Source organism: Symsagittifera roscoffensis, chromosome 4 (genome assembly GCF_963678635.1).
Source record: "Symsagittifera roscoffensis chromosome 4, txSymRosc1.1, whole genome shotgun sequence".
In the NCBI taxonomy this organism is placed as follows: domain Eukaryota; kingdom Metazoa; phylum Xenacoelomorpha; order Acoela; family Convolutidae; genus Symsagittifera; species Symsagittifera roscoffensis.
The window spans coordinates 38,053,825-38,078,017 of record NC_087065.1 but is presented as its reverse complement, the minus strand read 5'-3'; the positions used below and the strand labels follow the sequence as shown (position 1 = coordinate 38,078,017).

Here is a 24,193-nt window from a genome sequence, read left to right as displayed (position 1 = left end):
AATCTACATGAGCTGGAAAATGCTCAACCACAAGCAAAAGCGGAAAAGAAATAGAGTGTCAAAATTCTCTTTTCCTGAAAAACTTAACAATACACAACTAAGTAAGTCTCTTTACTTCTTTACTTCATTGATACAAAAAACACTTCAGTTCCTGACAAAGCAAAAGATTGTTTTGCTTGTCGCATTTGAAAAAAATGATTTCAGCGCCTGACTAGCTCGCTGCTCCTGGACCAGTAAACAATATTGAGAAGTCAACTCAAAATTACGCTAACAAGGTTCAATTTTACAGCAGAAAATTAATTTGCTTTTGTAAAGACTAAAAAAAATTCAACGAACGCAATGGAACAGAAAAAAAAACTTAATTAATTACAAAGTTCATAAGACGGTGTTGATTTTCAAGAATCTACATGAGCTGGAAAATGCTCCAACCACAAGCAAAAGCGGAAAAGAAATTGAGTGTCAAATTTTTTTTTCCTGAAAAATTTAACAATGCACGACTAAATAAGTCTCTTTTCTTCTTTACTTCATTGATACGTTCATTGACACAAAAAAAACCTTCAATTCCTGACAAAAAAATGATTGTTTTGCTTGCCGCATTTAAATAAATGATTTCAGCGCCTGATTATCTCGCTGCTCCTGGACCAGTTAATGATATTGAGAAGTCAACCCAAAATTACGCTAACAAGGTTCAATTTTACAGCAGAAAATTAATTTGCTTTTTTAAAGACTAAAAAATTCAACGAACGCAATTAAACAGAAAAAAAATATTTACAAAGTTCATAAAAAGACGGCCTTGAAGCTCTGTAAAATTCAAGAACGCTCAATGATTGACACTTTTTGGATAAATTTAACACAATTTGAGAAATATGGATCTAGAAAAACTCAAATTTGTTCAGGCTCAATTTATTTTTTTAGCTGTTTGACATTCATTTTTTTGTTTCAGTCCATTTTCTTTGTTAAAAGAAAAGCAAACACCACTAGTGAACAGCTAGTGTAACGTTTACGAAAAAAACACGTAGCTGAAGTTGAAATGAAATTTTTATTTCAGATTTTCAAGCGAAATATAAAATTTATTTATCGAACCATATCATATTTCTTAAATTAGTTTTATCCCAAAAAGTGTTAATCGTAAAGTGTTTTGAGCTTCAAGGCCGTCCTCTTATGGAGTTCGAAAATCAATTCAGTATTTTGTTTCCGTTTAATTGCGTTCCTTGGTTATTTTTACTGCCTTTACAAAAGCGAATTATTTTCACTGCAAAATTAAACCTTGATTCGTGTAATTTCTGGGTGGACTTCTCAAAATTCAGTTCATTGACTCTTCTCTTTAGAAAAATCAAAATTCGAACCGCGAAAACTCAAATTTGAGTCAGACGCTAAAAAATTGTCCAGAGCTAAATAAGAGTCTTCACCAAGTTCATTGACTCTTAAAAAAATTCAAACCGCGAAAAATAAAATTGAGCTTGCACAAAATTTATTAAGACTTCCGTGAAAAAACTTCTTGTTCATTGACTCTTAATAATCGAAAACTCGCGAAAATCTATGGCATGACATTCAGACGCACGCATCACCAATATCAAGTTCTAAGGCTTTTGTTTTGCACCAGTCAAAAGTTTACAACTGCTAACAGTTAATCAAGTTAATTATTTTTGTACTTTGCTGAAGAGACTCAATTACCAAATGCTTGTCCCTTCATTTATACTTAAATTTCACGAACAAAACTAGTGGTCGGATCTCTTCGTTCATTAATACTTAAAAAACCTACCGGCACGTATGATGACCAAGCAGCATTCGTTAGTAAATGAAGAGAAAACAAAACATTTTTAGAAATACTGTTCACTTGTTTTTTTTTTACGCGAACACTTATCCTTGCTACCTACCTATTTAACCTACATTTACATCAAATTATCTGTTTTGGGATAACTCTTTTGGAGGATAAAACTGTTTTTTCGATGCATTAAGATGTTATAAAAATATCAAATTGAGTCGCGCGTGATTGATCATGCTAGAGCTCTTCAGTCGTTACTCACAATCCAATTTAAAATTTGATTGTTGTTCTACTGTCGAGAAGAAATGGTTTCAAAGTATGTTTGAAAAAGTGTCACTGCTCACGGCAGATTTTAAGGAAAATACCTAAAATGGTTGATCAGGAACTGGTTATTAGTCCCATTGGGAAGCTTTCCGTGTTATTCTGGGATTTAAAGTACGAAAGAAAATCGGGCTTTCATCTTGATTTAAAGTATGAGCAAAACTTCATCTTGTTCGTCGTCACAGGGACGAAAAACTGATATGTTAATTCTAATATTTTGCATCAAGTTAATTACTAAATTGTATACATTTCATATTATTATAGCTTTAAATCTGTCCAGGTAACGTTAAGTAAGTTAACTTAGTTCAAATCCACTTTTTGAATCTACGGCCATTTTAAGCTTCTCTTCAAGAATGTCCTTATTAGGAAACACTGGTAACTTGAGCACGTTCATACACACACTTGCAGTCGGAAGTCGGTCCTCGGAAGGTCCTGCGCTATGAATCGCGATAGGCGGGAATATTTCTTTGAAACCTAGCAATGGGGGTCGGCTGCAACTTGTGACAAACTTCAGAAGATCCGACTTGTGTTTATCGTCCCACGACGACACAACTTCCCAGAAACTCTCAACATACGGGTGCGAGTCACTTAAGGGCTCTTCATTGGCACTACCAGCGTATACTGTATTCTGTCGCATGTCTGAGATGTCGATTGAAATAGAGGCACCGGAGATTAGAGTCTGAAACTCAGTGGCATTGAACATTCGTAGCCAGTTGAGCGAAATAAGGTCCGTCAGTCCTGATACGAAGTTGGTGTATTGGGTCTTTATTTGTCTGTTCAGCCAGAAGTCAGCAGCCGTATGGATGTAGAAGAGCTTGTTTGAATGGTCCACCACAATTTCTTTGCCTCCGGGAATCAACTCTACATCCTGGAAAAAGTAATTTTTAACCAATTTATATTATAATTGAATAATCCATTCCAAATTAGAATTTTTGAACTAATTTTATTGCTAGAAGCAATTCAGTTGATCTTGTTTTTCGTCATAACAGTTTGTTGCAGGTGCAGATTTAAGGATAACTCTCCCAGATACTATTACAATTATTATTCCAATTTTGGTCGAGCAGCCCTCAGCTTGTTCAAAAGCGCCAATATACTACTTTTGAGAACTGTGCCGGAAAAACGCGATGATTCGTCAAACTTTTACAAAAAGAGCCAACAAGAGAAGAGCTATTAGGTAAAATTAACTCAATTTGAGAAAACTGGATCAATAGGTAAAGTTTTATTCGCTGCAAAATTAAAATTCACTTTCAAAACTAGGAGTCGATCACGTTGATTGTGACCTTTACACTTTCGCTGCTCGAAAGTGGAGTTTGCCATCCTTTCAACAGAGGAAATGAACTGAACTTGAAAAGAAATCAAAATTCAAACCGCGAAAAATCAAATCATCACGAAGCTAAACCCATTTTTCTTTCCAAACTTTGCCTGCAAGCCTAATTGGTCTGACTACAAAAAAATAGATTTGAGTCTTTCTCCTTAACGAACGGAACGGTCTAACTCACCGAATAATCCAATTTTAACGAGTGATACAAACTTTCAGCCAGGCACGGATCTAGGAATTTCTCGAGGGGGGGGGGGATTTTCAAAAAAAAATAAAAATTTTGTCGACCTTTTTTTAGGTCAACCAAATTGCTTGAGTTTTGTTAGGTCCTCCCCCCCCCTAAATCCGCTACTGCTTTCACCCATGATTACCAAATTATTAGTGTTTATATTTCCTGAACCTGAAAGTTGTCTAAATTCTTTGAATTTTCCCGATTCTTGGTGGAAGCGGTTCTTCTTTTTAAAAACCAAAACTTTTGCTCACCAAGCAAAAAGGATTGGGTACGATCTTTATTCGAAATTATATTTTTTGAGAGGCGCAGTTGTGACTACAATTTCAAAGGTAAACTTACCTGAACTTCTCCAAGCACACTTTGAGTTCGCGAAAAGGTCAACGTCAGGTCTTCTACATTCCCGGAGTAAGCTTTCAGCGACAGCAAATTCCTGGAATATCATCAATTTGTCACCATGAGTTGTTGTTCACAGTCTCTTATGTTTGCGGAATGGTATTTTGAAAACAACTATCAAATCAAGAATTAACATATGAAAAGTTTACAACTAGTCTACTGCGTTTACTAGTCTACAAACGTTAATTCAAATGCCTTTTATATGCGATGTTGCTGTCAGTGAGCGTAAAATTTTGTATCACTGATTCTTATAAAAAAAAACGGACAAGTGGCAGTTTTGTCGGTGTCGAGAATAACCAGTCAGCTTTTTGCTACTCAAAATTATTTAGCTATTATCATTTAAAACTCAACTTTCATAAGACGACTACAAAAATTGCTCCAGCAAAACTCAGTCATGTTTAATGTTAAACAGCTATAACATTGAAAACCATTAGAAAAACAGCTTCCCACCTTTTGAAAAATATATAGCTCTTGAATCGACAGACTTTCGGCCAAAAAAAGTTGCCAAAATCATTGAAACGCATCAATGAACACTTCCATAAATACTGACACAGAAGAGAAAAAATGGTTGGCATCAAAAAAATACGTCTTGAAAAACGTCCACATCGGTAGATCAAACCATCAAGCAACTGCCACCAAGTCGAAGATAGACCATTCGTGCTTTTACAAATATTAAACAACAGCGAAAGTGTTTAAAGTAAGATAATTCTACGGCTCATACTGCTTACATAAAAGGAATATTTGCAAAATTAAATGCGCAGAAAATAGTGCAACTTTCGTTGGAAAAACTCAACTTGTTTAATACTAAACGATTAATATGCAAATGAGCTAAAAACTTGACATCGTGAAAGGCAAAACAGACAAACTTCCGTTGAAACTGTTGTAACCACAGAACGTTTGACCAAATGCCAACGCTGAGACTGGACAAGAAAAAGCAGCAGGCAGAAAAAAAAAGTTTTGAAAAAAATGACATTGCGAAACATAGCCAACAGACAGTTGAAAAAGAGTCAATGCACACAATTGATTTTAAAAAATCGGAAATAGAAGTATATCACATTTTCCGTGACATTTACAACTTTGCTGTTCGATCGTGGAGTTTACCTTCCTTTTAACAAAGGAAATAAAGTGAACTTAGAAAGAACTCAACATTCAAACGACCATAATAAGTTCATCGACTCGAAAAAACCGCAGAAACTTTGCCTGTGAGTCTCATTGGTCTGGCTAAACATAGACTGTGGTCTTTCTCCTTACGAACGGTCAAACGGAGCGAATATTCCAATATATCGAGCGATACTAATTTTCAGCCGTGATTACCACCAAATTATTAGAGTTTATGAACCTGAAAGTGGTCGAACTTCTTTGAATTTTTTACTGATCCTTGATTGAAGCAGCGGTTATTAATTTTTGCTGACCACGTTGCCTTCTTGTACGAGCTATAGTTAAACTTCCACATCGGTAGATCAAACCATCAAGCAACCCCGACCAAGCCGAAAATGGATAGATAGACCATTCGTGCTTTCACACCGACTTTACAAGTAACTGTTCATACAGAGGCGAAGCTGTGCTTCGCAAACACTTGTGAGAACACGAGCAAACAGCAGCTCTATCAACTGACAAGAAAAACTAGAAATGAGCCTCGAATTTGCAAAAACTCGAATTCGAAGTAGCAAAAATATGCCACCGAGCAAATTTAAGTCTCACGCACTAACCATTCAGCCACAGATGCTTAAAATCCCCAAAAACTAGCCAACAATAATGAAGCTACATATGCTAATAACTTGCTAATTTGATGCAGCATCAAACCCAAAAAGATACAATTTTTCATGTAAAAAATCGCAAATCATAAAACTACATTATGTATAAACTATGCATTTCAAAAAATGCGAGATATATTGAATTAGAATACTTCTAAAATCGAGATTTTGATATTGTTATGTTAATTGGAACAAATAGCTTTCTTCGGTTCACTTAATGAATTAAAAATGCATCAACTTTCAACAAAGGAAATAAAAGTCAAAAGTCAAACAGCTAAAAAGTGAATATAAGTGTCTCAACTATGCTCACCGACTCTTAACAAACAAAAAAATCACCAAGACCTATATAAAAGTATTCACTGTTCTTGACTCTTAACAAACAACCTAAGTATTGAATTAAGCGCAAGCAAAAGTTCAGTGGATTTTTGCTCCTGAAAAAAAAGTGAAAAAAGCAAGACCTAAATAAGTGACAATGCACCTAGTCATTAACACTGTTCTGGTATTTATAGTATAACTCACTGGTGCAGTTCCTCGTCCATGGATGCCAAGTAGTTGATGTCCACTTGGCCGGAGAGGATCTTGGCAAGGAAGAACGAGGCGAGAGGCAACTCTACCAACAGATTCTCGTACAACACCTACAAATTCAAGAAAGAAACTAGTCATAACAGATTCATCCTGAGAAGATAGATAAAGATAACCATGATTAATTGTGAAAACAACTGATTTGCGATAAAGCAAATGAAGTCAATGCGGGCAAGCCCACAAATCTGAGTCTCGCCACTAATTTACGAAGTGAGTTCGAAATAGAACACAGTCATTTCAAACAAAACCGAAACTACTGTGAGCTTGAATCAAACGATTCGTAACCCATATAAGAACAAGAGCAAACTGTACGAAATGAATGATAGATTGAGACAATTTAGAGATAGACAATCAATATGAAACCGCATATTAACAAGTTGTTCATGCCTCTGCCTGATTTTAAACTAGTTTCAACAAAAAACATTTGAACTACATATGATCTCGTAGTCGTATTGGAAACTTGGGATCCAACTACACCCATGTCATTCATATTATGGTTTATAATTTCTCTCATTCTAATATTTATTTACCTTTCCGACCATTCTGCCTATGAAGTAGAAATGCTGCTTGGCCATTGACGCTTCCATCAGTTGTGTGACTTGAGGGAAGGGGTAGAAGGCACCCTGAGGGGTGGCAGTGAAGAAACCGAACTTGGGGTCGAACGCGGCCTTGATCAGTTCCTGCAGGAAGTCCCTCGTGATCCCTCCCCCATCTATGCCGGCTTCATCCAGGCCAGTCACATTGCGCCATGTCACCCGTATTCTTTTTCGGAGGTCGGGCTCTGAAAAAATGAAGCGTTTAAATGATAGTCACCGCTTCTAGAATTATAAAACCAGGCGGGGCGATGAGTTTCGCAATTTTGAGCGTGAAATTTGAGCGTGAAACTTCAAGACTTTGAGAAAAAACCGAAAAAAATCAATACGAACTGAATAATGACAAACGAAAGAAAATGATGCTATCAGAAGGCTTAAATTCTAATAAAATTATGTTGTTTTTTTTCAAACCGTTCATGTTCAAACTCACTTCCAGTCATCAATGGTTAAGTTTAAAAAAGGCAGAAATGGAAAATTTCATATCTCAGAACTTGATAACAGAAACAGACGACTCTCACCGTTCTGGGGCGAGAGATATTCGAATGCGTCCTCGTAGACATGAGTGCGTCTGATGTTGATGGAGATGTCACCTGGGCCTGCTCCCATCGGAAGCCTCCTCTCATGCACTTCCAACTTGTCCAGAGAAATGATCTTCCGGAAAAGCTGCAGAAACCAAAATATAACCATCAGGTATCCATTTTTGTAAATTTTGGTTGACGATTGAGGATTTTTTTTTTAAATGTTCATTCTTTTTCAAACTCTAAAAGTTCTGTTTTCCAAAAGAACTCATCCAGACCTACTAAATTTCAGGTCTCCTGCTATCTTGTTTATTATCAAACTAATTTTCCGTCGTTCCAAAGCCTACCTTGATTCGTTCTGGAAACGAGATGAAGAACGGCAAACATGTTAGCACCACTAAGAGTCTCCTGTCACGCATGGACACCACAGAGAGCATGTTGCTCTGGTCCAGGTCATGCATGGCATTGAGGGGCATCGGTATGTTCTTGTTCATTGTTGCCATTCCACTCTTGTTGTCCAGGGATGCATAAGTGGATGATAGGATGTGTTCTAGATCAACGCCACGTCTCAGTGCCTCGCAAATTGTCTAAAAACGAAACTTTCTGAAAACACTGAGTCAGCTAACTTCCCAGTCCAAATAAGGGAGTGACATAAATACATAAAACTATTTTAGCTACATGTAAAAACACAATTTTTGTGAGAATTGATGCCCAGTCAAACTGTCAACTTTCGTTATTGCGGATTTGAAAAATAATGTTGTAGTGACTTAGACTTGCCATGTCGCTGGGTGCTTTCGGTATCGCACACTTGGAGGAGATCCAGAAACTTTCATTCTGAGAGAACTCTATTCTCTGGTCCCTTTCATGTAATTGCTTTAGGAGCTGGCACAAAAGCTAAAATGATGATTAAAATTAAGTTGTGGCCCATCAACAGTTCTTTCTCGGCTTATCAGTTCAGACATATCAATTTTATCAGGTCTAGCTTTTTTTAACTCACGAAAAACTATTCTTTATTAATACCAAAAATGGTTGTTAGTTTTCTTTTTCATGTTCCCTACCTTTAGAACATTCGAGCACCGTTTTATATTCTCTGTGAGACCCTTATGAGCCGTGAACTTCGTTTCCGGGTGAATGATTTCAATTAGGCCAAGTGCACAGTCTTTTAGGTGTACGATGACACTGAGTGTCTCCTGCTTTGAGAATGGAAAGGAGAGGCCATCGAAGAGCTCCTAAACAAAATACTATCGGCTCTTCCTAAATTTATTGAACAAATTATTCTAGATGGCTCAAGGAGATCCATAGCAACTCAAACAAAAATACAAAAAGCATAAAATAAAACACAGAGGCAAAGCAGAGCTCCGCACAACTTGCAATACAACACAAACATAGCATGACAAACTAGCAGACAAAAACAGAGACGAAAATCGCAAAGTCGATTTTTTTAGAATGTTCCATATCTTTGTGGAAAATTCCATATCTTTGTCTCAATTTTTCTTGAATGTTTCTTTTTTAAAACAATTATACCAAGCAAGAAAATCGAACGCTAAATTTGCATGAGATCAGATCTCACGAAGCGGTAACAAAGCCGTCAATTAATGAGTAGACACCAAAAAAACCGTGAGCCAAATCTTTTCATAAAAAAACTCATTTTTTACTTTTTCAAAGTACCATTTCAAAAGACTCACCTGCATAAAAAACTTTTTTCACCCATCAAACGAAGTAAAATGAGGCAACTCGGCCGATTCGTTATATGCGAGTTAACAAAAAATGAAAAGGAAAAAACGGAAACTATACCAAACCGGAATTGATAAATTCTAACACGTTAAAAAAACAATATCAATTAGAGTCATTGTTTGAAATACAGATGTGCTCAACATATGTCTCTTAATTGACGAAAGCGGAGATTTGATTTAAAAAAAATTCTGTGCTCTTGTTGGACAAGTTGTTTACATGCAGAGCACTATGCACCGAACTGTTAACTCTTTGTAATAGCGAGCATAAAAATGGCGGCGTAAAAATTCCCAGCACATTGAGCAGCCACCCATAAATTACAAAAACGTTCAAACTTTTTTTGAATTGATCCAAACAAAAAAAAACAAAAATCAAATATCCAGAAGATGCATTAAAATTTCGACAAAAAATTTGTGACTCATTTACCGCGACCAACCAATAAACGGAAACTAGGCCTACAAAATATAACAGACGGACAAGAGACCAAAAAGGATGAAAATTTCTCCTTTGCAAAAAAAACAAGTCCCCACCGGCTTCGAACTGCAAGCCTTTGTCGTGTCAAGCAGGAGTGTTCTTTCTTCTTCAGATGCTCTGGATGTTTAATAGACTTTGAATTTATTATGAAGCAAGTTGAATCGCGTGTAACGTCTTGTGTACAAAGTTCTTTACGAAAAAAAGGTCCAGTACCCGATTGCAACAGTCTTGCTTATCGCGAAGAAAAAATACGCATCAAAGAGTGTTAGTTGAGTAAATTTAACTAACAAAATCCATTCATGTCAAAAGTGCGATTAAGATGCACATTTGATATTTGAGCAGAAATTAGACCTGCCTCAGATTAAGCCGGAACTTTCAAATTTTTCCTTCTTAAGGATTTTTTCACGGTTGATTCATTACAGAACTATTAAATTTTGTTGAATGGTAGCTTTGTAATTAATCGACATAAGGATATATTCATAAGGAACCTGGTTATTTCGGGGACATGTCTGTCATAGTTGTACCGTATTATAAAGTACTATGGGAACCTTGTCGTCGAGGGTGATGAGGAGGAGACTGAAGAAACGACAGAAGGAGGCGAGAAGTGGAAGACACGTGTGACTGTCTCCCAGAGAGAGGTGGCCACTCTTCAATAGCGACAACATCGGAATCTTCTGACTGAAACAAAGAGTCCCTTTCTTAAACGAAATCTATTCAATTTCTGGTGCTATGTCTTTAAGCAGACCGATTTTTCCAGCAGAGAATACTCGGTCCGTCCCATTTGCTACTACTTAACACTGTCTATTTTGGTTGAACAACCCTTAAAAAAATTATTGGCGCCAAATTTGAGTAGAGCACTACACGCTCCGCTACAGCGGAAGATCAAGTAAAAAGAGGTCAACAAAATTCCGGCAGCTCCCCCAAGAAAAATTACTGTGCACGTCACAAAACACAATTTAACCGATTTAGCTCATCTTTACTTGATTTGCTCTTCCACTTGATTTAACTGATCTCTCCAATTTACCTCATTTTTTCGTCTTCCTGATTAGTTTCGTATTTCACAAAATGAATACGGATAACTCACCCAGACAAAGACTGTCCCTGTATGTTTGATAGAGTCCTCCATATCTGCTTCATGAGTCCCTTCTTGGAAGGCAAGGCGAAGAAGGCTCTAAAGTATACAGACCGAGGGCTTCAATAGACCTTCCGTAAACTTGTCAGAATGTCATGTCAAACATCATATCGCGGACTATTTTTCCATAATACGAAATTTGCTGCTATGTACATTAATTCTATTCAAAGCTTTGAGGGTAAAAGGTTTTCCTTCCTAATGCTTTAAATTTGATCACTCTGGCATCCAAGAATTTTGCCATTTTCGACAATTATTTGGCCAGATCTCGATTTTCAAATCTTAGTCACTACATTAAGTGATGGCATATGAACCAGCCAAAGTATAACCCAGTCGAAAATACTTAACTGTTACATATTAGTTTTATTACAACCATGTAACAGTTACGAAAGTCTTGTATTGTAGGTTTCATTATAAACTCTGTGCAGTTTCGGTTGGTTTATTCACTCTCACATTTACTTATAGCATAGTCTGAGAGAAGGTATAAATAACTCAAAAATCGAACTTAGAATCTCATCTAACCTTGACTTTGAGTTGAGTCTGTTGAGGTTGTAGACAAAGGAGCAGAAATGCACAGTCGATCTCTCTGACGTCATTGGTTTAGAAGATGACAAGGATGAAGGTGACATAAGGTCTGCCAAGCTGGATATGAATGACACAAACAGCTGCGACTCCAGGTAGGAGGAGATCAAGTGCACCAGGTGCTCCTCAGTCGCAGAGAACATGGACTGAAAAGACATCGTGCCATTGAAATAATTGAGACATCGTGCCACAGTATTAATTGTAATAATTGACTGGACATCAACAGTCATGTAGCTGTTCCTATGATCAACCGTCAAAACTGGACAGAAGAAACAAAACGCCACATATATGGATACCTACAATTTAGCTATGCTCGTTCCAAATTAAAGCGAGCAAATAAAAGTATCTGATGAAAATCGATAAAAGAGGCAAAGCTGCAAAAAAAAATTTGTTTTCTAATACGCTTAAGAAACGACAAAAGGAGGCGAAAAATTGTTTACAGGAAAAAAATATTGTACCCGAATATAAGACACTTACAATCGCAAGTGTAAACAACATAGAACCAACAGACAGAAATCAAAAGTCAAACCGGGAAAAATCAAATTTGAGCTTGAATAAATTTTAGGACATTCTCAAAAAAAAATCATCACTAATTATATTAGAGTGTTCACAACGTTCCTTGACTCTTTTAAGAAATATACCACGTACAAACTCTTCAAGAATTGTTGGCTTGACATTTCTTCTAAGAACTATCCCACTTAGAGAAAATTAGATCAATCGGTAATTTCTTAATTCAATAGGTAATATAACAGAAAAATCATCAAGACCTATATAAAAGAAAATCACTACGCTCTTTTACTCTTAATAACAATTTTTTTACTGATTAACTAACTTGCTCATGTGTCTGTTCATCGTCTTCGCTGTCTGAATCCAAATCCATTAACCTCAGCTTTTCATCTGCTTTACAAGTAACTAGGTCTGCGTACTTCTGGGTCAAAAAGGCCAGCGCAAAGCACAATTTTTCAACTCCAATACTATCTAGAGCCAGTTGGCCGCTCTTAATGACGTCACTGTTAGACCCCGAGGCTCCCATTATAGCCGAGAGAAGCAAATTAAGCAATACGCAAATCTGCGTTGAAGTTAAATCAACATCGGATTTCAACATGACTTCAAATGAGCTAACTAAATTGGTCTTATTCATCATAACAGCAACATCAGAGGTGAGCAGCAATGCATATTCTGCGTCGTTTTCAGACAGAAACAATTCTCGGAGCAGCCTTGTCTCCCGCGTGTGTGATTGTGTTGGGTTTTCGGATAGGACTGCTTTGAATATCTGCAGCATGAATTTGTACATCTCGGTGCGTTTGCATGCCTCACTGTCGTCGATGATGGCCACAGGTAGTTTGCTTTTAAGCGAGACTAAAAGAGTCGTGAAGAAACCTGAAAAATGTAAGACATTACGATTATAATCATCCTGATTCGATACTTCCACTTGTCATAGAGCCTCCCCAAAGAGCCTTCGGGTCGCGTATAGGGCGAATTTGTTGAATCGTCAAATAAAAAGCGTTCATGATAACCTGTGAAAGAAATGCGTGCCGTAATTATAAACAGCTTTATGTTGATCGCTTTTCTGATGAGCATAAAAAAGTTAGATTAATGAGTACGTCACGTCACTTACCAATAGAGAAGAGCTTCTCGGCAGAGTTGGCTGACAAAGCATTGGTGTTCTGACTCAGAAACTCCAGCATTCTGAGAGAAGCAGTCATCACTTCATTCCTCTCAGAGCAATAGGCAATGTGCCTGAAACAGCTTCAGTGTCAATATGTAAAGCTACAGTCAGGACATCCTAACGCAAGATCCCTGTCATATCAAAAACATCGTTTTTCTTCATTACAAAAAATAGACAAGGAAACTGGAAAAAAAAATGACTTGTTTTTTTTTCAAGAGCCTTCATTTTTTGGGTTTCGAAGAAAAAAAATGAATGGCCTCAAAACTCTTTGAATTTGTAGAACAATTTATGATGGACACCTTTTTGTTAAAATTAACCCAATTTGAGAAAACTGGATCAATACGTATAACTTTTATTTCGCTGAGAAATCTGATAATTAATTTCCATTTTCGAAATCAGAAGTCAATCACGTTTTTCGTGACCTTTACACTTTTGCTGTTCGATAGTGGAGTTTGCCTTCCTTTTAACAACAGAAATGCACTGAACTTAAAAAAAAAATTACAAGTCAAACAGCGAAAATTAAAACTGAGCGTGAACAAATTTTAAGACTTTTTCCTTTAAAAAATCAGCAAGACCTATATAGGAGTACTCACTGCGTTTATTACCGGAAATGACAAGCTAAAAAATAAAATAATTACTTCTTGCATATTTCGAAGATACTTCTGATGAAGAAAGTCCATCCTTGTGGAGATCTAGTCTTCAGTGTCGGTAACAGGCTCTGTTTCATAGTTACCAGCTGCCGAGAAAAAGCAACCTGCAAAAAAAAAAGCTGTATCACGCCAAATGCGTCCATTTCAGTCCTATAGCATTGAAAAAGCGTTCAATCATAATTTCAACCTCTCAAAGCTCCCAAAAAAGCAATGTTACAAAAACTGACTTTAAAACAGCCCATTTTCAATCTCACAAAACAGCGTTCTACCCAAAAAATTTGGTAAACACTCAAATTAAGTAACTAAGACGCTTCTCCGTCTCTCAGTCGAAATGTCGGTAGTTGTTCGAGGCTCTAACTTAAAATTTCTGACAGAAAAATGACTAAAAAAAACAAAAATCCTAACATAGACACAACATAGTCTATTGCTGTACCTATATCACAGAATCTTCACAATGAACTCCAGCCAAAATTACAAAAAACAAGAAAAAAATCATTTTGTTTTTATTATTTTCACTTTTTTCCTTTTTCCAGTGAAGGGCAATGAAATTAGTCTATTGCGTCAAAATAAAAGCTAAGCTAATGAGTACCTATGAGTACCTATCTTTTGCTGTACCTATATCACAGAATCTTCACAATGAACTCCAGCCAAAATTACAAAAAACAAGAAAAAAATCATTTTGTTTATATTATTTTCACTTTCTTCCTTTTTCCAGTGAAGGGCAATGAAATTAGTCTATTGTCTCAAAATAAAAGCTAAGCTAATGAGTAAATCGCAGGAAAATTAAATTGACGATTCATTTACAAATTACTTTCATCGTGATATTTGTTAAATTTCGTATCACCTTGTCTGAAAAACAGAAAATTGAAGACACTGAGACAACTTTATTTTTTTGGAATCAAAATCACAAAAAATAGGGCTTTAATATGATACCACACTTGACCCCTGCGCTTTCCTGGGTGTACCTACATGCCAAAATTGAGTGAAAACTAAAACCACTGGCTAACCTTTTTGAGGAACCTAAATAGCAAAAATGAGCGAAAACTATAAAAAATATTAATTAACTCATAGTTCTTTCCCGTCACTTAAGTAACGTGCTGGTAAAAAATGTCGGAGCAATACCGAAACATAGATGGATTGCAAAAAAGACTGAAAAAAATGTTTCAAACCATTTTAAACTCAAAAAATTCTAGGCTCAAAATGTTGTTCAGGTGGTGTGTTGTTACTACGTTCGAAAAAGGAGACGGAATAATTATGACACAAGGGCGATGCTGAGCTACGCACCACTTGCGATACAAAACAACGAAGCCACGAAGTTGGAAATGTCGAAAAAACTAGATCTATCAAAATAAATGAAACTAGCTTAGAAATAAAAACATGTCAAGAGAACAAAATATGCAATTAGCATCGGAAAAACAATTATACAGCTGCAACGAAATTAAAAATACCTTAGCAGAAACTCTTAAGCCGAAAAAAAAAATCAATATGACTAATAAAAGGTAATAAGTCCTCTCACCCTCAAAACACACCCAGACACAAAACTTCATTTGCTCGTCGAGTGAAACAACATGAGGCCACTAATCCGATATAATATAGGCCGAAACCTATTATGCCGGAAAAAATCAATAATAAGAAAGTCGCCGAAAAAAAACATCAAACAAAAACAATGGTCATGAAAAAAACTAATTTCCGAAATTTTTTTTTATTTTGTGCGCTCCAGAGGTGGGCATAAAAAATATGTACCCATTGAAACGACTCAAAAATAGGTCACTAAGTCGATACCATAGCCAACTGACAGTTTGAAAAGAGTAATGATCGCAAGAAAATTGAAAAAAAAACTGACTTGTTTTTTCAAAAATCTTCAACTTTTGAATTTCGAAGAAAAAAAATAGATGACCCTAAAGCTCATTGAATTTTTAGAACAATTTATGATGGACACTCTTTGTTAAAACCAACCCAATTTGAGAAAACGGTCAATAGGTAAAACTTTTGTTTCGCTGGGAAATCTCATAAAATTTCCATTTTCAAAATTAGAAGTCGATCACTTTTTCGTGACCTTAACAATTTGGCTGTTCGTTACTGGAGTTTTATCTTCCTTTCAACAATGGAAATGCACTGAATTTAAAAATCTCAAGACAAACCGCGAAAAATCAAAATTGAACGTGAACAAACTTTCAGAATTTCCTGAAAAAAAAAACCAAAGAAAATACCAAGAGCTATTAAAGAGTACTCACTATATTCATTACTCTTAAAATAATGAACCAAAATCATTTCGGCAGCATTAAGTGTTTAAGCAAAAGAAAACAGAAAAAATCTGAAAACGAAAAGCAGTTACAATTTAACTACAAAAAGACAGTTCTACGATGTGGCGGCAATATATAGTTGTTATATATAGGCGCCAATAAAAACCGCAATTTTTGGGGAAAACTTTCTGAAAAACACAGCATTTAGACATTCAATTTTTCTGGCTCCAAATAAGGTCTTTTATCGGAGATGGCATCAGCTCAAATTTTCTGGCTCCAAATAAAGTTTTTTATCGGAGATGGACCAATTTGAACGATTTTTGAAAACCCAAAATTATTTTGTAATTATTTTTGACAAAATCTATTACAAAAATTAAAGAGTCACGGCTTCTCGTAACCGGTTACTTCCATCAAACGCAACCGGTTTTTTAATAAAACTTTTTATCTCAGTTTTGATAAGGCAGTTTTTACGAAACTTCAAACAGTTTCTAAGAAACGGTCAAAAGTTCGAAAACTTGACTTACCGAAATTCGTAATTTTTTCTGAAAAAGCAGGCAAGGGCAGCTTAAGCAGAGAACACACTCAAAACTGGGTTTTTCGATTGAACATTTAATTTGAGACTTGGCACGTTTGAGTCAAAAAGTTTCCAAACAACGAACGAAGTTTCAAAACTGACTTTTTGGAAGCCATAACATTTTTTTCTAAAATTGTGCGTAGCCAATTATAAATGTAGCCTTTCAGCAACCTATTGTTTCGATTAAACGTATAAGAACAGATTTGGCAGTATAGTTATCGAGAAAACAAAACAAAAAAAAGTCAAAATTCAACATTTTGACATTTCCGAGAAGATTTTTGTGTAAATACAATTGATCGTAGCCGCTTATGCAGAAGAAATTCACACAACCTGTGATTTTGATTGTACAAAAAATTCAGATTTAGGAGGGCAATTCTCGAGATTCAGAAGGGCAATTCTTTGGCTTGAACCTTAGATGACATATGGGAGGGCATTTTTTGAAAAAAAAAAAAAAAAATTTTTTAAAAAGAAAAAATTTGAATTTTCCAAGGGTAATAACTTTCGTCTAAAAAAGTTTCTGGGTGGCAGCTAATGCAGGGGAGCTATCCAAAGCCCGTTTTTTCATTGAAACCAAAATCTCACTTTTGGGAAAGTAGTTTTTGAGAAAATGAAAAAATCGAAAATATGGGTCAAATTTCGAAAGCCACAGACTTTTTCGAAGGCCGTAGACAGAGGGAGACTAGGTAGTATGCAGGCTCACAAGGAAGTAAGCGGTTTTTCTATTTATCTCTTTTTGAAAATCGTTCGGTAGAAAAGTTTTCAAACATGCCCAGCAAGATATTTGAATTTTAAATAAGTAATTGAACGAGAAGCAAACACTACAATGAAAAAACACTACCATGATACTTGCTGACAACTAAGAAAAATCCCTGATGTGGCAACTAAGCCGAGAGAACTTGATAAGATAAACGATAGTACGACAAATCAAATTCTACCGGATTTTTTTAAGTGCATACATACTGAAAGAAAAATCAAGGTCTGGCTGGATTCGAAGTTATTAAGATTCAATAATAAAACAGGTTCAATATTGGTGAGAAAAGTTGTTAGAACAAAAAAGACTAGTTCCCGATTACAAGACGCTTGCTTCCGCAAGCGGGAACATAATTAATAAATATGGCTCGAGCAAGCTGGGTATTCTAATCGGGATTTTCGCTCCAATCACTAACTCAAATTATAGTTGACTTACCCAAAGTGGAGTGTCGATTTGTGGGTCGAACACAAACTGAATCAAATAAATCATCTGGCACTCATCTTCACGATTCTCGTTCTTCAATTTCACTGCAATGATTGAACGACGATGCTTCCTCTGAATAAAATCACTTTTCAAAGAACGAAAAAAAAATAATTGAAGAGATTTTCGTTTGAATCAAGCAGACTGCAAGTAATAGTGGTTTCTAAGACCTCTCGAAGATACGTTCTTCATCCTTGAAACACTTAGTCCAAAAAATTTGCCATAACTTTGTTGAGGACAAGCTTATATAGCGATCAATGGTGTCCGAATTAACTTTTTATTGAAACTCAGGTCCAATTTATGGTTTGTTTCGAATATCTTAATCAAAAACACTTGATGATATTGCAGTTCGTTATTAAGCTCATTGCATGACCTTTCAACAACTAAAATCACTTACTAAACGTGCTCTGCATATAAACGACCTGGCCCAACTCTGTAATTTAACGATAGCCTTTTCGGCACTTCTTGATTTTTCTCGCGTCTCTCTTGCCTGGCGGGAAGCCCTCACGATGTCTTTCGCAGTTGCAGATTGGTAGTTCCCCAGCGACACCTGTGGCGCAGACTTGAACGTACCATCAAAAGAATACATCCAAATTGTAATCTGAAAAGATTTTTTTAAATGCGGCTCATTACTTATATTTTTATAAAGCCCCGTTCATCGGTTATATGCAAAAACTCTGATAGCTCTAAGACTAAAACTGTTTGTTCGCAATAAGCTCAAAAAATAAATTCAAGGCAGACATCAGTGCTTTTTATTCTTCCTCATATGTCGCATTTTGTTCACTTTCTGTGGCTTAACACTTTTAGTTTTCTTTCCTTTCTTCTCATTCTTCGCCTTCTGTTTTGTGTTGTATTTGTCAGCTTTCAATCTTCTGTCTACGAACTTAACTGGTCCCTTCTTGCTTTTCTTTTTGCTTGGATTAACTGCCTTCGTTCCCTTCTTTTTCGTCACTATATACGTTTTCTCTTTATTGTATTTCTTATCGACCTTCGCTTTTTTGTAAAGACCTTTGATTTGTAACAATTTCTCTCGTTCTGAAGCTCCTTGAGTATTCGCTATTTTTTCTGCTTTTCCTTTGATGTTCTCTAATTTTTTCATTGTTTTCGCTTTTTTCCTCGCCTTCGCTTCTGCCACTTTTTTGATCGGCCTAGAGTTAATCTCTTTCAGTCTTTCTTTGTACATCTGAACTATTTCTTTGCTCACTGGTATTATCGGTTTTGTGTGTCTATCTTCCTCGTGTTTGAACCACTTGGGCAACTCATTTTCGTCGTGATAAGTGAACCTGTGAAACCCCTTCTCTATTATTTCACGCCTCCGCTTGGCCGAAAATGCAATTTCATGCCCTAAGGCTAGTTGTTCAGGCGTCAGCTTTCTTTTCAACATTTGATTCTTAGTTAAAGAACCAACATCTGTTTCCGTTTCTGACTCAGTTAAAGAATCATCTGAACTCGCGTTTTCATCTTTATCGCCAATATCATCATCATTCTCATCGTCTGATAATTCGCTTTCAAATGACACCTGTTTTCTTTTGTTAGATTTTCCAGAAACCAATTCAGCAATACTTCGTGCCTTTTTGGTCGCTGCAGCAGTTTCTGCTTTCAATTTTTCGGGATCCACTTGCTTTTCGGCTAATTGTTTGTTGTTCGTCTTGTCCTTCTTTTTACTTTTTACATCAATTTCGTCGTCAGAAAAGTCCAAGTTAGCATTGTCTTTCAAATTCATTTCCGAGAACACTTCGTGACTCGCGTACCACTGTTTTGCGCGTTCATTTGCTGTCAAAGTTTGACTGCCAGTTGCCAAGAGTGGATTGGGCTGGGGTGCCAGCTCGACTGCTGCTCCTGTCTGATCCTCGTCCTCTAAGTCGATTTCTGAGTCAGAACTGGAACCGGAACTTTCGTCGTCTGAATAGAGATCCTTCATCCATTCATTGCGCTTGCTGTGGTCTTGTTTGGCTCTATCAAACATTTTGGCAGATTTTTCTACTTCCAAATCTTCCAGGTCGACCTGTGGCGTATTATCATCATCTACTCCTCCTTCATAGGCATCGAATTGCTTTTTAGATTTCATTTGACCGAGAGAAAACAATGTATCATCCTCTTCAATCAAGGCAGTCGCACCAAGTGCCATTTTCTGTCGCAGTTTAATCTTCTGTTCACGCAGTTTTGCCTTCCGTTTTTTGTCTGCTTTTGCCAGATATTCCTCCAATTGTGCCTCTTTTTCTTCTTCAGTCAATGGAGGGGCTTGATCAGAATGAACCGGTTCCTTATTTATCTCTCCAGTTATTTCCAGTTTCACAGCAAAATCTGTTCGCATTTTCGCGCGCCATTTGAGCAGAGTTTTTACGTCTTTTTTCCCAAGTAACTGCACGTCTTTACAAAATTCTTGTATCTCAGGAACTGTCAAATCATGCTCAGCTACTTCAGGCATATCCAATCTCAACTCAGAGCACGAGTTCAAAATTGGGATGAAATTTTCCTCTTTCAGGAATGTGGACACTGGAACAGGTTTGTATACCGACAAAGTATTCTCTTCGTAACCCATGGCCTTTGGTTTATTTTGCTTGGTGATAGGCTGTCCAACCAACAATTTATCGGGTGCAGCAGATGCTGAATCAGGATCTGCCATGTCTTTGAAAACATGTTTGATGTCGAAAAATTTTGGATCTATTTTATCCGGTGCTTTGAAATTTTGGCAAATAACGTAGATTTCAGCACTCTCATTTCGTGAGGCTTGCGGCTTTGTAGCTTTCACTTTTACAAATAATTGCTTGAAAGCCCAATTCAAAGCCAAATAATCTTTCGAGCGGAAAATTTTGGTGACAAAGCATCCGCCTTTAGCCAGAAATTTAGCTGCTAACTTGAAAGCTGCCAGAGTAAGCTGAGATTGCGTAAAAGCATCCTGAGCCCACGATTGTCCTACATTCGGAGCACCATCGTTGAGAACTATATCCGCTTTCCATGACTGTAAATGTCTTGATATAGCCGAGGCACAACTGTCAGTTGTGATGTCATCCATTATCGTTATGACATTCGGAATCGGTTTAATAGGCACGAGATCTACTCCAATGATAACGCTAGAAACGGGCATGCAATTTTGAAGAACCTGCAGCCATCCACCTGGAGCTGCGCATAGATCAATGGCTACACGTGTGGATTCGAGTAATCGCAGTTTCCGATCCAACTGAATAAGTTTGAAGGCGGATCTTGCCCGATATCCAGTTTCTTTGGCGAGATGATAAAACTTGTCTTTCCTATGCTTTCCCTTTTTGGTCTTGTTAGGCATATTCAATCCTGAAAATGGCTATAAAAGTTAAATCAGAAGGGTGAAGTTTCTACACTTGTCCTTCAGCATTTAACCCAAACAAAAAACTCTGTAGTGGTAATCAGAAGGTTGAAAGTATCATAGTAACCGAGGTTACAGTCAGGAGTCCCTTCATCACATATTCCAGTCAAATTCCTAGGAATTTTCTAGATACGGAAGAGTAAAGTATAATGTGGATAGAAAAAAAAGTCAATTAAAATGGGCCCTTCCGTCATGCGACGGTACGTGCACAAGTTGGATAGGGCCGTACCACACTTGTTATTACACTTGTCCTTAACCATTTCACCCAAACAAAAAACTCTGTAGTGGTAATCAGAAGGTTGAAAGTATCATAGTAACCGAGGTTACAGTCAGGAGTCCCTAATGTGGATAAAGTAAAGAGTCAGCTGATTGGAAATCAAGCCAACCAGATTGAGAAACCTAACAACTGCACAGAATTAACCGGAGTTGAAAGAGAATCGAAAAATTTTGAACTGATATGAGGCTACGGGTCTACCTTGTTATTGTACAAAGCTGCGTAATTGTACATGTTATTGTACAAAGCTGCGCAATACAAAGCCTTGGCTCTATAATAATAATAATAATTATATAAGAATATAATTATTATTATTATAGATTTGTAACATTCGCCCAAATATCACACAGCGACGGAGCGTAGAAAAAGTACCTATCAACGACTGGCAGGCGTCAGTTACCTTAATTCTACTCGTTTTTCACCGTCTCGACCTTGCCAGTTGATTTTCTGGTCTGTTTAGGGCAAAGTAAAAAGTTACCATTTTTAGGCCATCAGTCAAACGACTTTTGATCAGCTTTCGTTTGCATGCGAACACAACCACATAGCTGAGTCTCGGATCCTCAGACTACGTGATTGTCATTAAAAACACGGCTCGAACAACCTATTTTATTATGTTTTTGTGTGACAGTTTTATATTAAATCCATTGGAGATGGATTGACCCTTTCCTTTTTTGTAACATTCGCCCGGAAGATACATATCGACGGATAACAAAACTAAGTCTTAAGACGACTGGCTAGCGTCTAAACAGAGCTTTGCATGTTTTTCACCGTCTCTACCAAGCCAGTACTTTTCGGTGGTCTTTCTTACATCAGGCTGAAAAAAACGTTACTGTTCTCCGGCTTCGACCAGAACGCTCAAATTAACTGAATTACATGCAAAATTAGTGAGCTCATGGCTGGGTCTCTGTATCCCCAGACCACGAGGTCACTCCTAAAAACAGGGCTACTACTTATCATATTACTATTGTTTTTGTTCAGTAGATAAAAATCATCATCTCCATCGAAGATGGATCAACCCTTTCCCCCCAACTCCTAGCACCTCATCCTTGTCAAAACTAATCAAAATATCAGTTAAATTCAAGTCAGGACATGACAGGATGCTAAAATTCAATACAAGTTCATAAAAGTTCCCGTCCCGAGACCCTTCCGGATTCTTGAATCCGGCGAATCAAGCTCCTTAACCTCAGGTTCACGCTAACTCGGAGGGCTGGTTTTTACCCTTCACCGTTGTTCGCAACGGCCTTGCAACTATTGTAACAGCACAATAGTTGCAACTCGGAACGTCCTCTGCTGTTTGGTAGTTCGTTGTTGTTTTTTAGTCTCGATTTTCGTACTGTTCGTAATCGCAGATAAAGTTGTTCTGTTTCTTTCTGCTATTTTAGCCAAAATGGCCGTTTTAACATTTCTCAGAAATGTTACGTCATCACTTCGAAAATTTAAAATTTAGAATTCCAGAATCTTCTAGCCTTCACCGTTTGGCCAATCATTCAAATAACGTCCTTATCCGTTCTAAATCGCCAATCCGGAAGGTTCACTGCTAAAATCCTGAATTCTGCAGAGACTGCATTTTGGCCATTCTGGTCGAATGTCACATACTCCCCGGACAGTCCGGTCAATGTCCTCATTGAATCGCGCAATGTTCTAAATGGTTACAGTGTCATCGAACAGAATTTACAAAATGCACGAAATTACTTTTACCTACGTCACATCGACTCACTGCAGAATATAAATGGCATCATACTACATCACTATAGCCTTCAAATTCTTTCATTAATCTGCACATTGAGGATATGACTTAAGATAAAACATATTTTCTGACTTCCAGTGTCAATATCCCGATTGAAACTTTTTCTCCTAGATTTAAAAGGTGTTGGCTTGCAGGACAGTCCTGCCAACCAACAAGCTAAAATTATCCTACTATGCTCCTTCCCTTCGGAAATCTTGCTTGCCTATTGTCCTGAGTATTAAAACTAAGAAACTTTGTGGTTAGAAAGAACAATGCAACAACCTCCCTCCTCAAGAAGTTACTCAAGTTTTTCATGTCACCACAAAGTTATCAGTCTTCCTAAGTGATTAAAAACAATCATGCAGGCTGGAATATTTAAATATACTCTTCCCTCAAGCCTTTCTAAATAAATAATAAGTGAGTGTCTCTAAAGCCACTTCAACTAAAACCAAAATGCAAATTTATAAATGCAACAATTTCCAAACTCAACTTAAATGTTTCAGTTTTCAATTACAACTTGGTTGCTTGGTTTCTCACTTGAGTTTTTCACACACATAAAACAATTCTGAGTTTTAACTTTTCTTCATCATCCCTTTGTTCTCTTCTTTTTTCGTCGTTTAGAAGTTCTAAAACTTCTAAATTCTTCTAATTTTCTTTCTTGCTGCCTCTTGTTTTCTCGACCATTCGTCAATGCTCCATTTCCTCCTCCTGTGACACTGACTCCGCACTCTCGGTTTCCGTGTCTTGTAGCACGTCATTGACTATCCTGACGCTGTTGGAAGCCGTCCTCCAACACTTCTGCTCTTCCACCCTCTGTTTACAGCAAGGTAGGGGATCCACGTTTGATTCTCTGTTTCTACAGAAGCTGTTGTGGAGACACAACGTCACGTTTCTCTCCAAATCTTCTTTCAGCATCTCTGCCTTCTCATTTCCACTACGCTCGCTCGTCCTGGAAATTCTTTTCACAGCGGTGGTCACTGCATTCCGATGGGTCACGAAAGCTCGCTTGAAAGCTCCTGCCCCAATGTCCAGTTGATATTCACTGTATACCCTGCCATGCTTCGACATATGCTTTTTCGCATACTCGTACA

At 37.0% G+C, this 24,193-nt stretch overlaps 2 protein-coding genes across 2 annotated transcripts in view; both read right to left on the bottom strand.

Annotated features, from left to right (window-relative positions):
• Nucleotides 1-2,269: 2,269 nt before the first annotated feature.
• Nucleotides 2,270-24,193, bottom strand: part of LOC134843549 (ubiquitin-protein ligase E3C-like) — a 98,420-nt gene continuing 76,496 nt past the window's right edge. Inside the window, exons 2-17 of the mRNA XM_063859659.1 lie at nucleotides 18,157-18,362; nucleotides 17,715-17,834; nucleotides 13,700-13,815; nucleotides 13,011-13,132; nucleotides 12,225-12,772; nucleotides 11,333-11,538; nucleotides 10,766-10,852; nucleotides 10,230-10,359; nucleotides 8,535-8,705; nucleotides 8,254-8,370; nucleotides 7,824-8,063; nucleotides 7,477-7,621; nucleotides 6,896-7,146; nucleotides 6,303-6,418; nucleotides 3,976-4,066; nucleotides 2,270-2,954 (exon numbers count right to left, since the gene is read on the bottom strand). Coding sequence (XP_063715729.1) covers nucleotides 2,382-2,954; nucleotides 3,976-4,066; nucleotides 6,303-6,418; nucleotides 6,896-7,146; nucleotides 7,477-7,621; nucleotides 7,824-8,063; nucleotides 8,254-8,370; nucleotides 8,535-8,705; nucleotides 10,230-10,359; nucleotides 10,766-10,852; nucleotides 11,333-11,538; nucleotides 12,225-12,772; nucleotides 13,011-13,132; nucleotides 13,700-13,815; nucleotides 17,715-17,834; nucleotides 18,157-18,348 — 3,225 coding nt within the window. The 5' untranslated portion in view covers nucleotides 18,349-18,362 and the 3' untranslated portion in view covers nucleotides 2,270-2,381. The remainder of the gene's footprint in view (nucleotides 2,955-3,975; nucleotides 4,067-6,302; nucleotides 6,419-6,895; nucleotides 7,147-7,476; nucleotides 7,622-7,823; nucleotides 8,064-8,253; nucleotides 8,371-8,534; nucleotides 8,706-10,229; nucleotides 10,360-10,765; nucleotides 10,853-11,332; nucleotides 11,539-12,224; nucleotides 12,773-13,010; nucleotides 13,133-13,699; nucleotides 13,816-17,714; nucleotides 17,835-18,156; nucleotides 18,363-24,193) is intronic.
• Nucleotides 18,472-21,058, bottom strand: LOC134844474 (pre-rRNA 2'-O-ribose RNA methyltransferase FTSJ3-like). Its single transcript, XM_063861176.1, has one exon. The coding sequence runs from the start codon at nucleotides 21,040-21,042 to the stop codon at nucleotides 18,502-18,504; it is 2,541 nt and encodes an 846-aa protein (XP_063717246.1). The 5' UTR covers nucleotides 21,043-21,058; the 3' UTR covers nucleotides 18,472-18,501.

Excerpts from the sequence above, each read along its gene's own strand:
- LOC134844474 (XM_063861176.1), bottom strand. The coding sequence starts at position 21,042 with ATGCCTAACAAGACCAAAAAGGGAAAGCATAGGAAAGACAAGTTTTAT.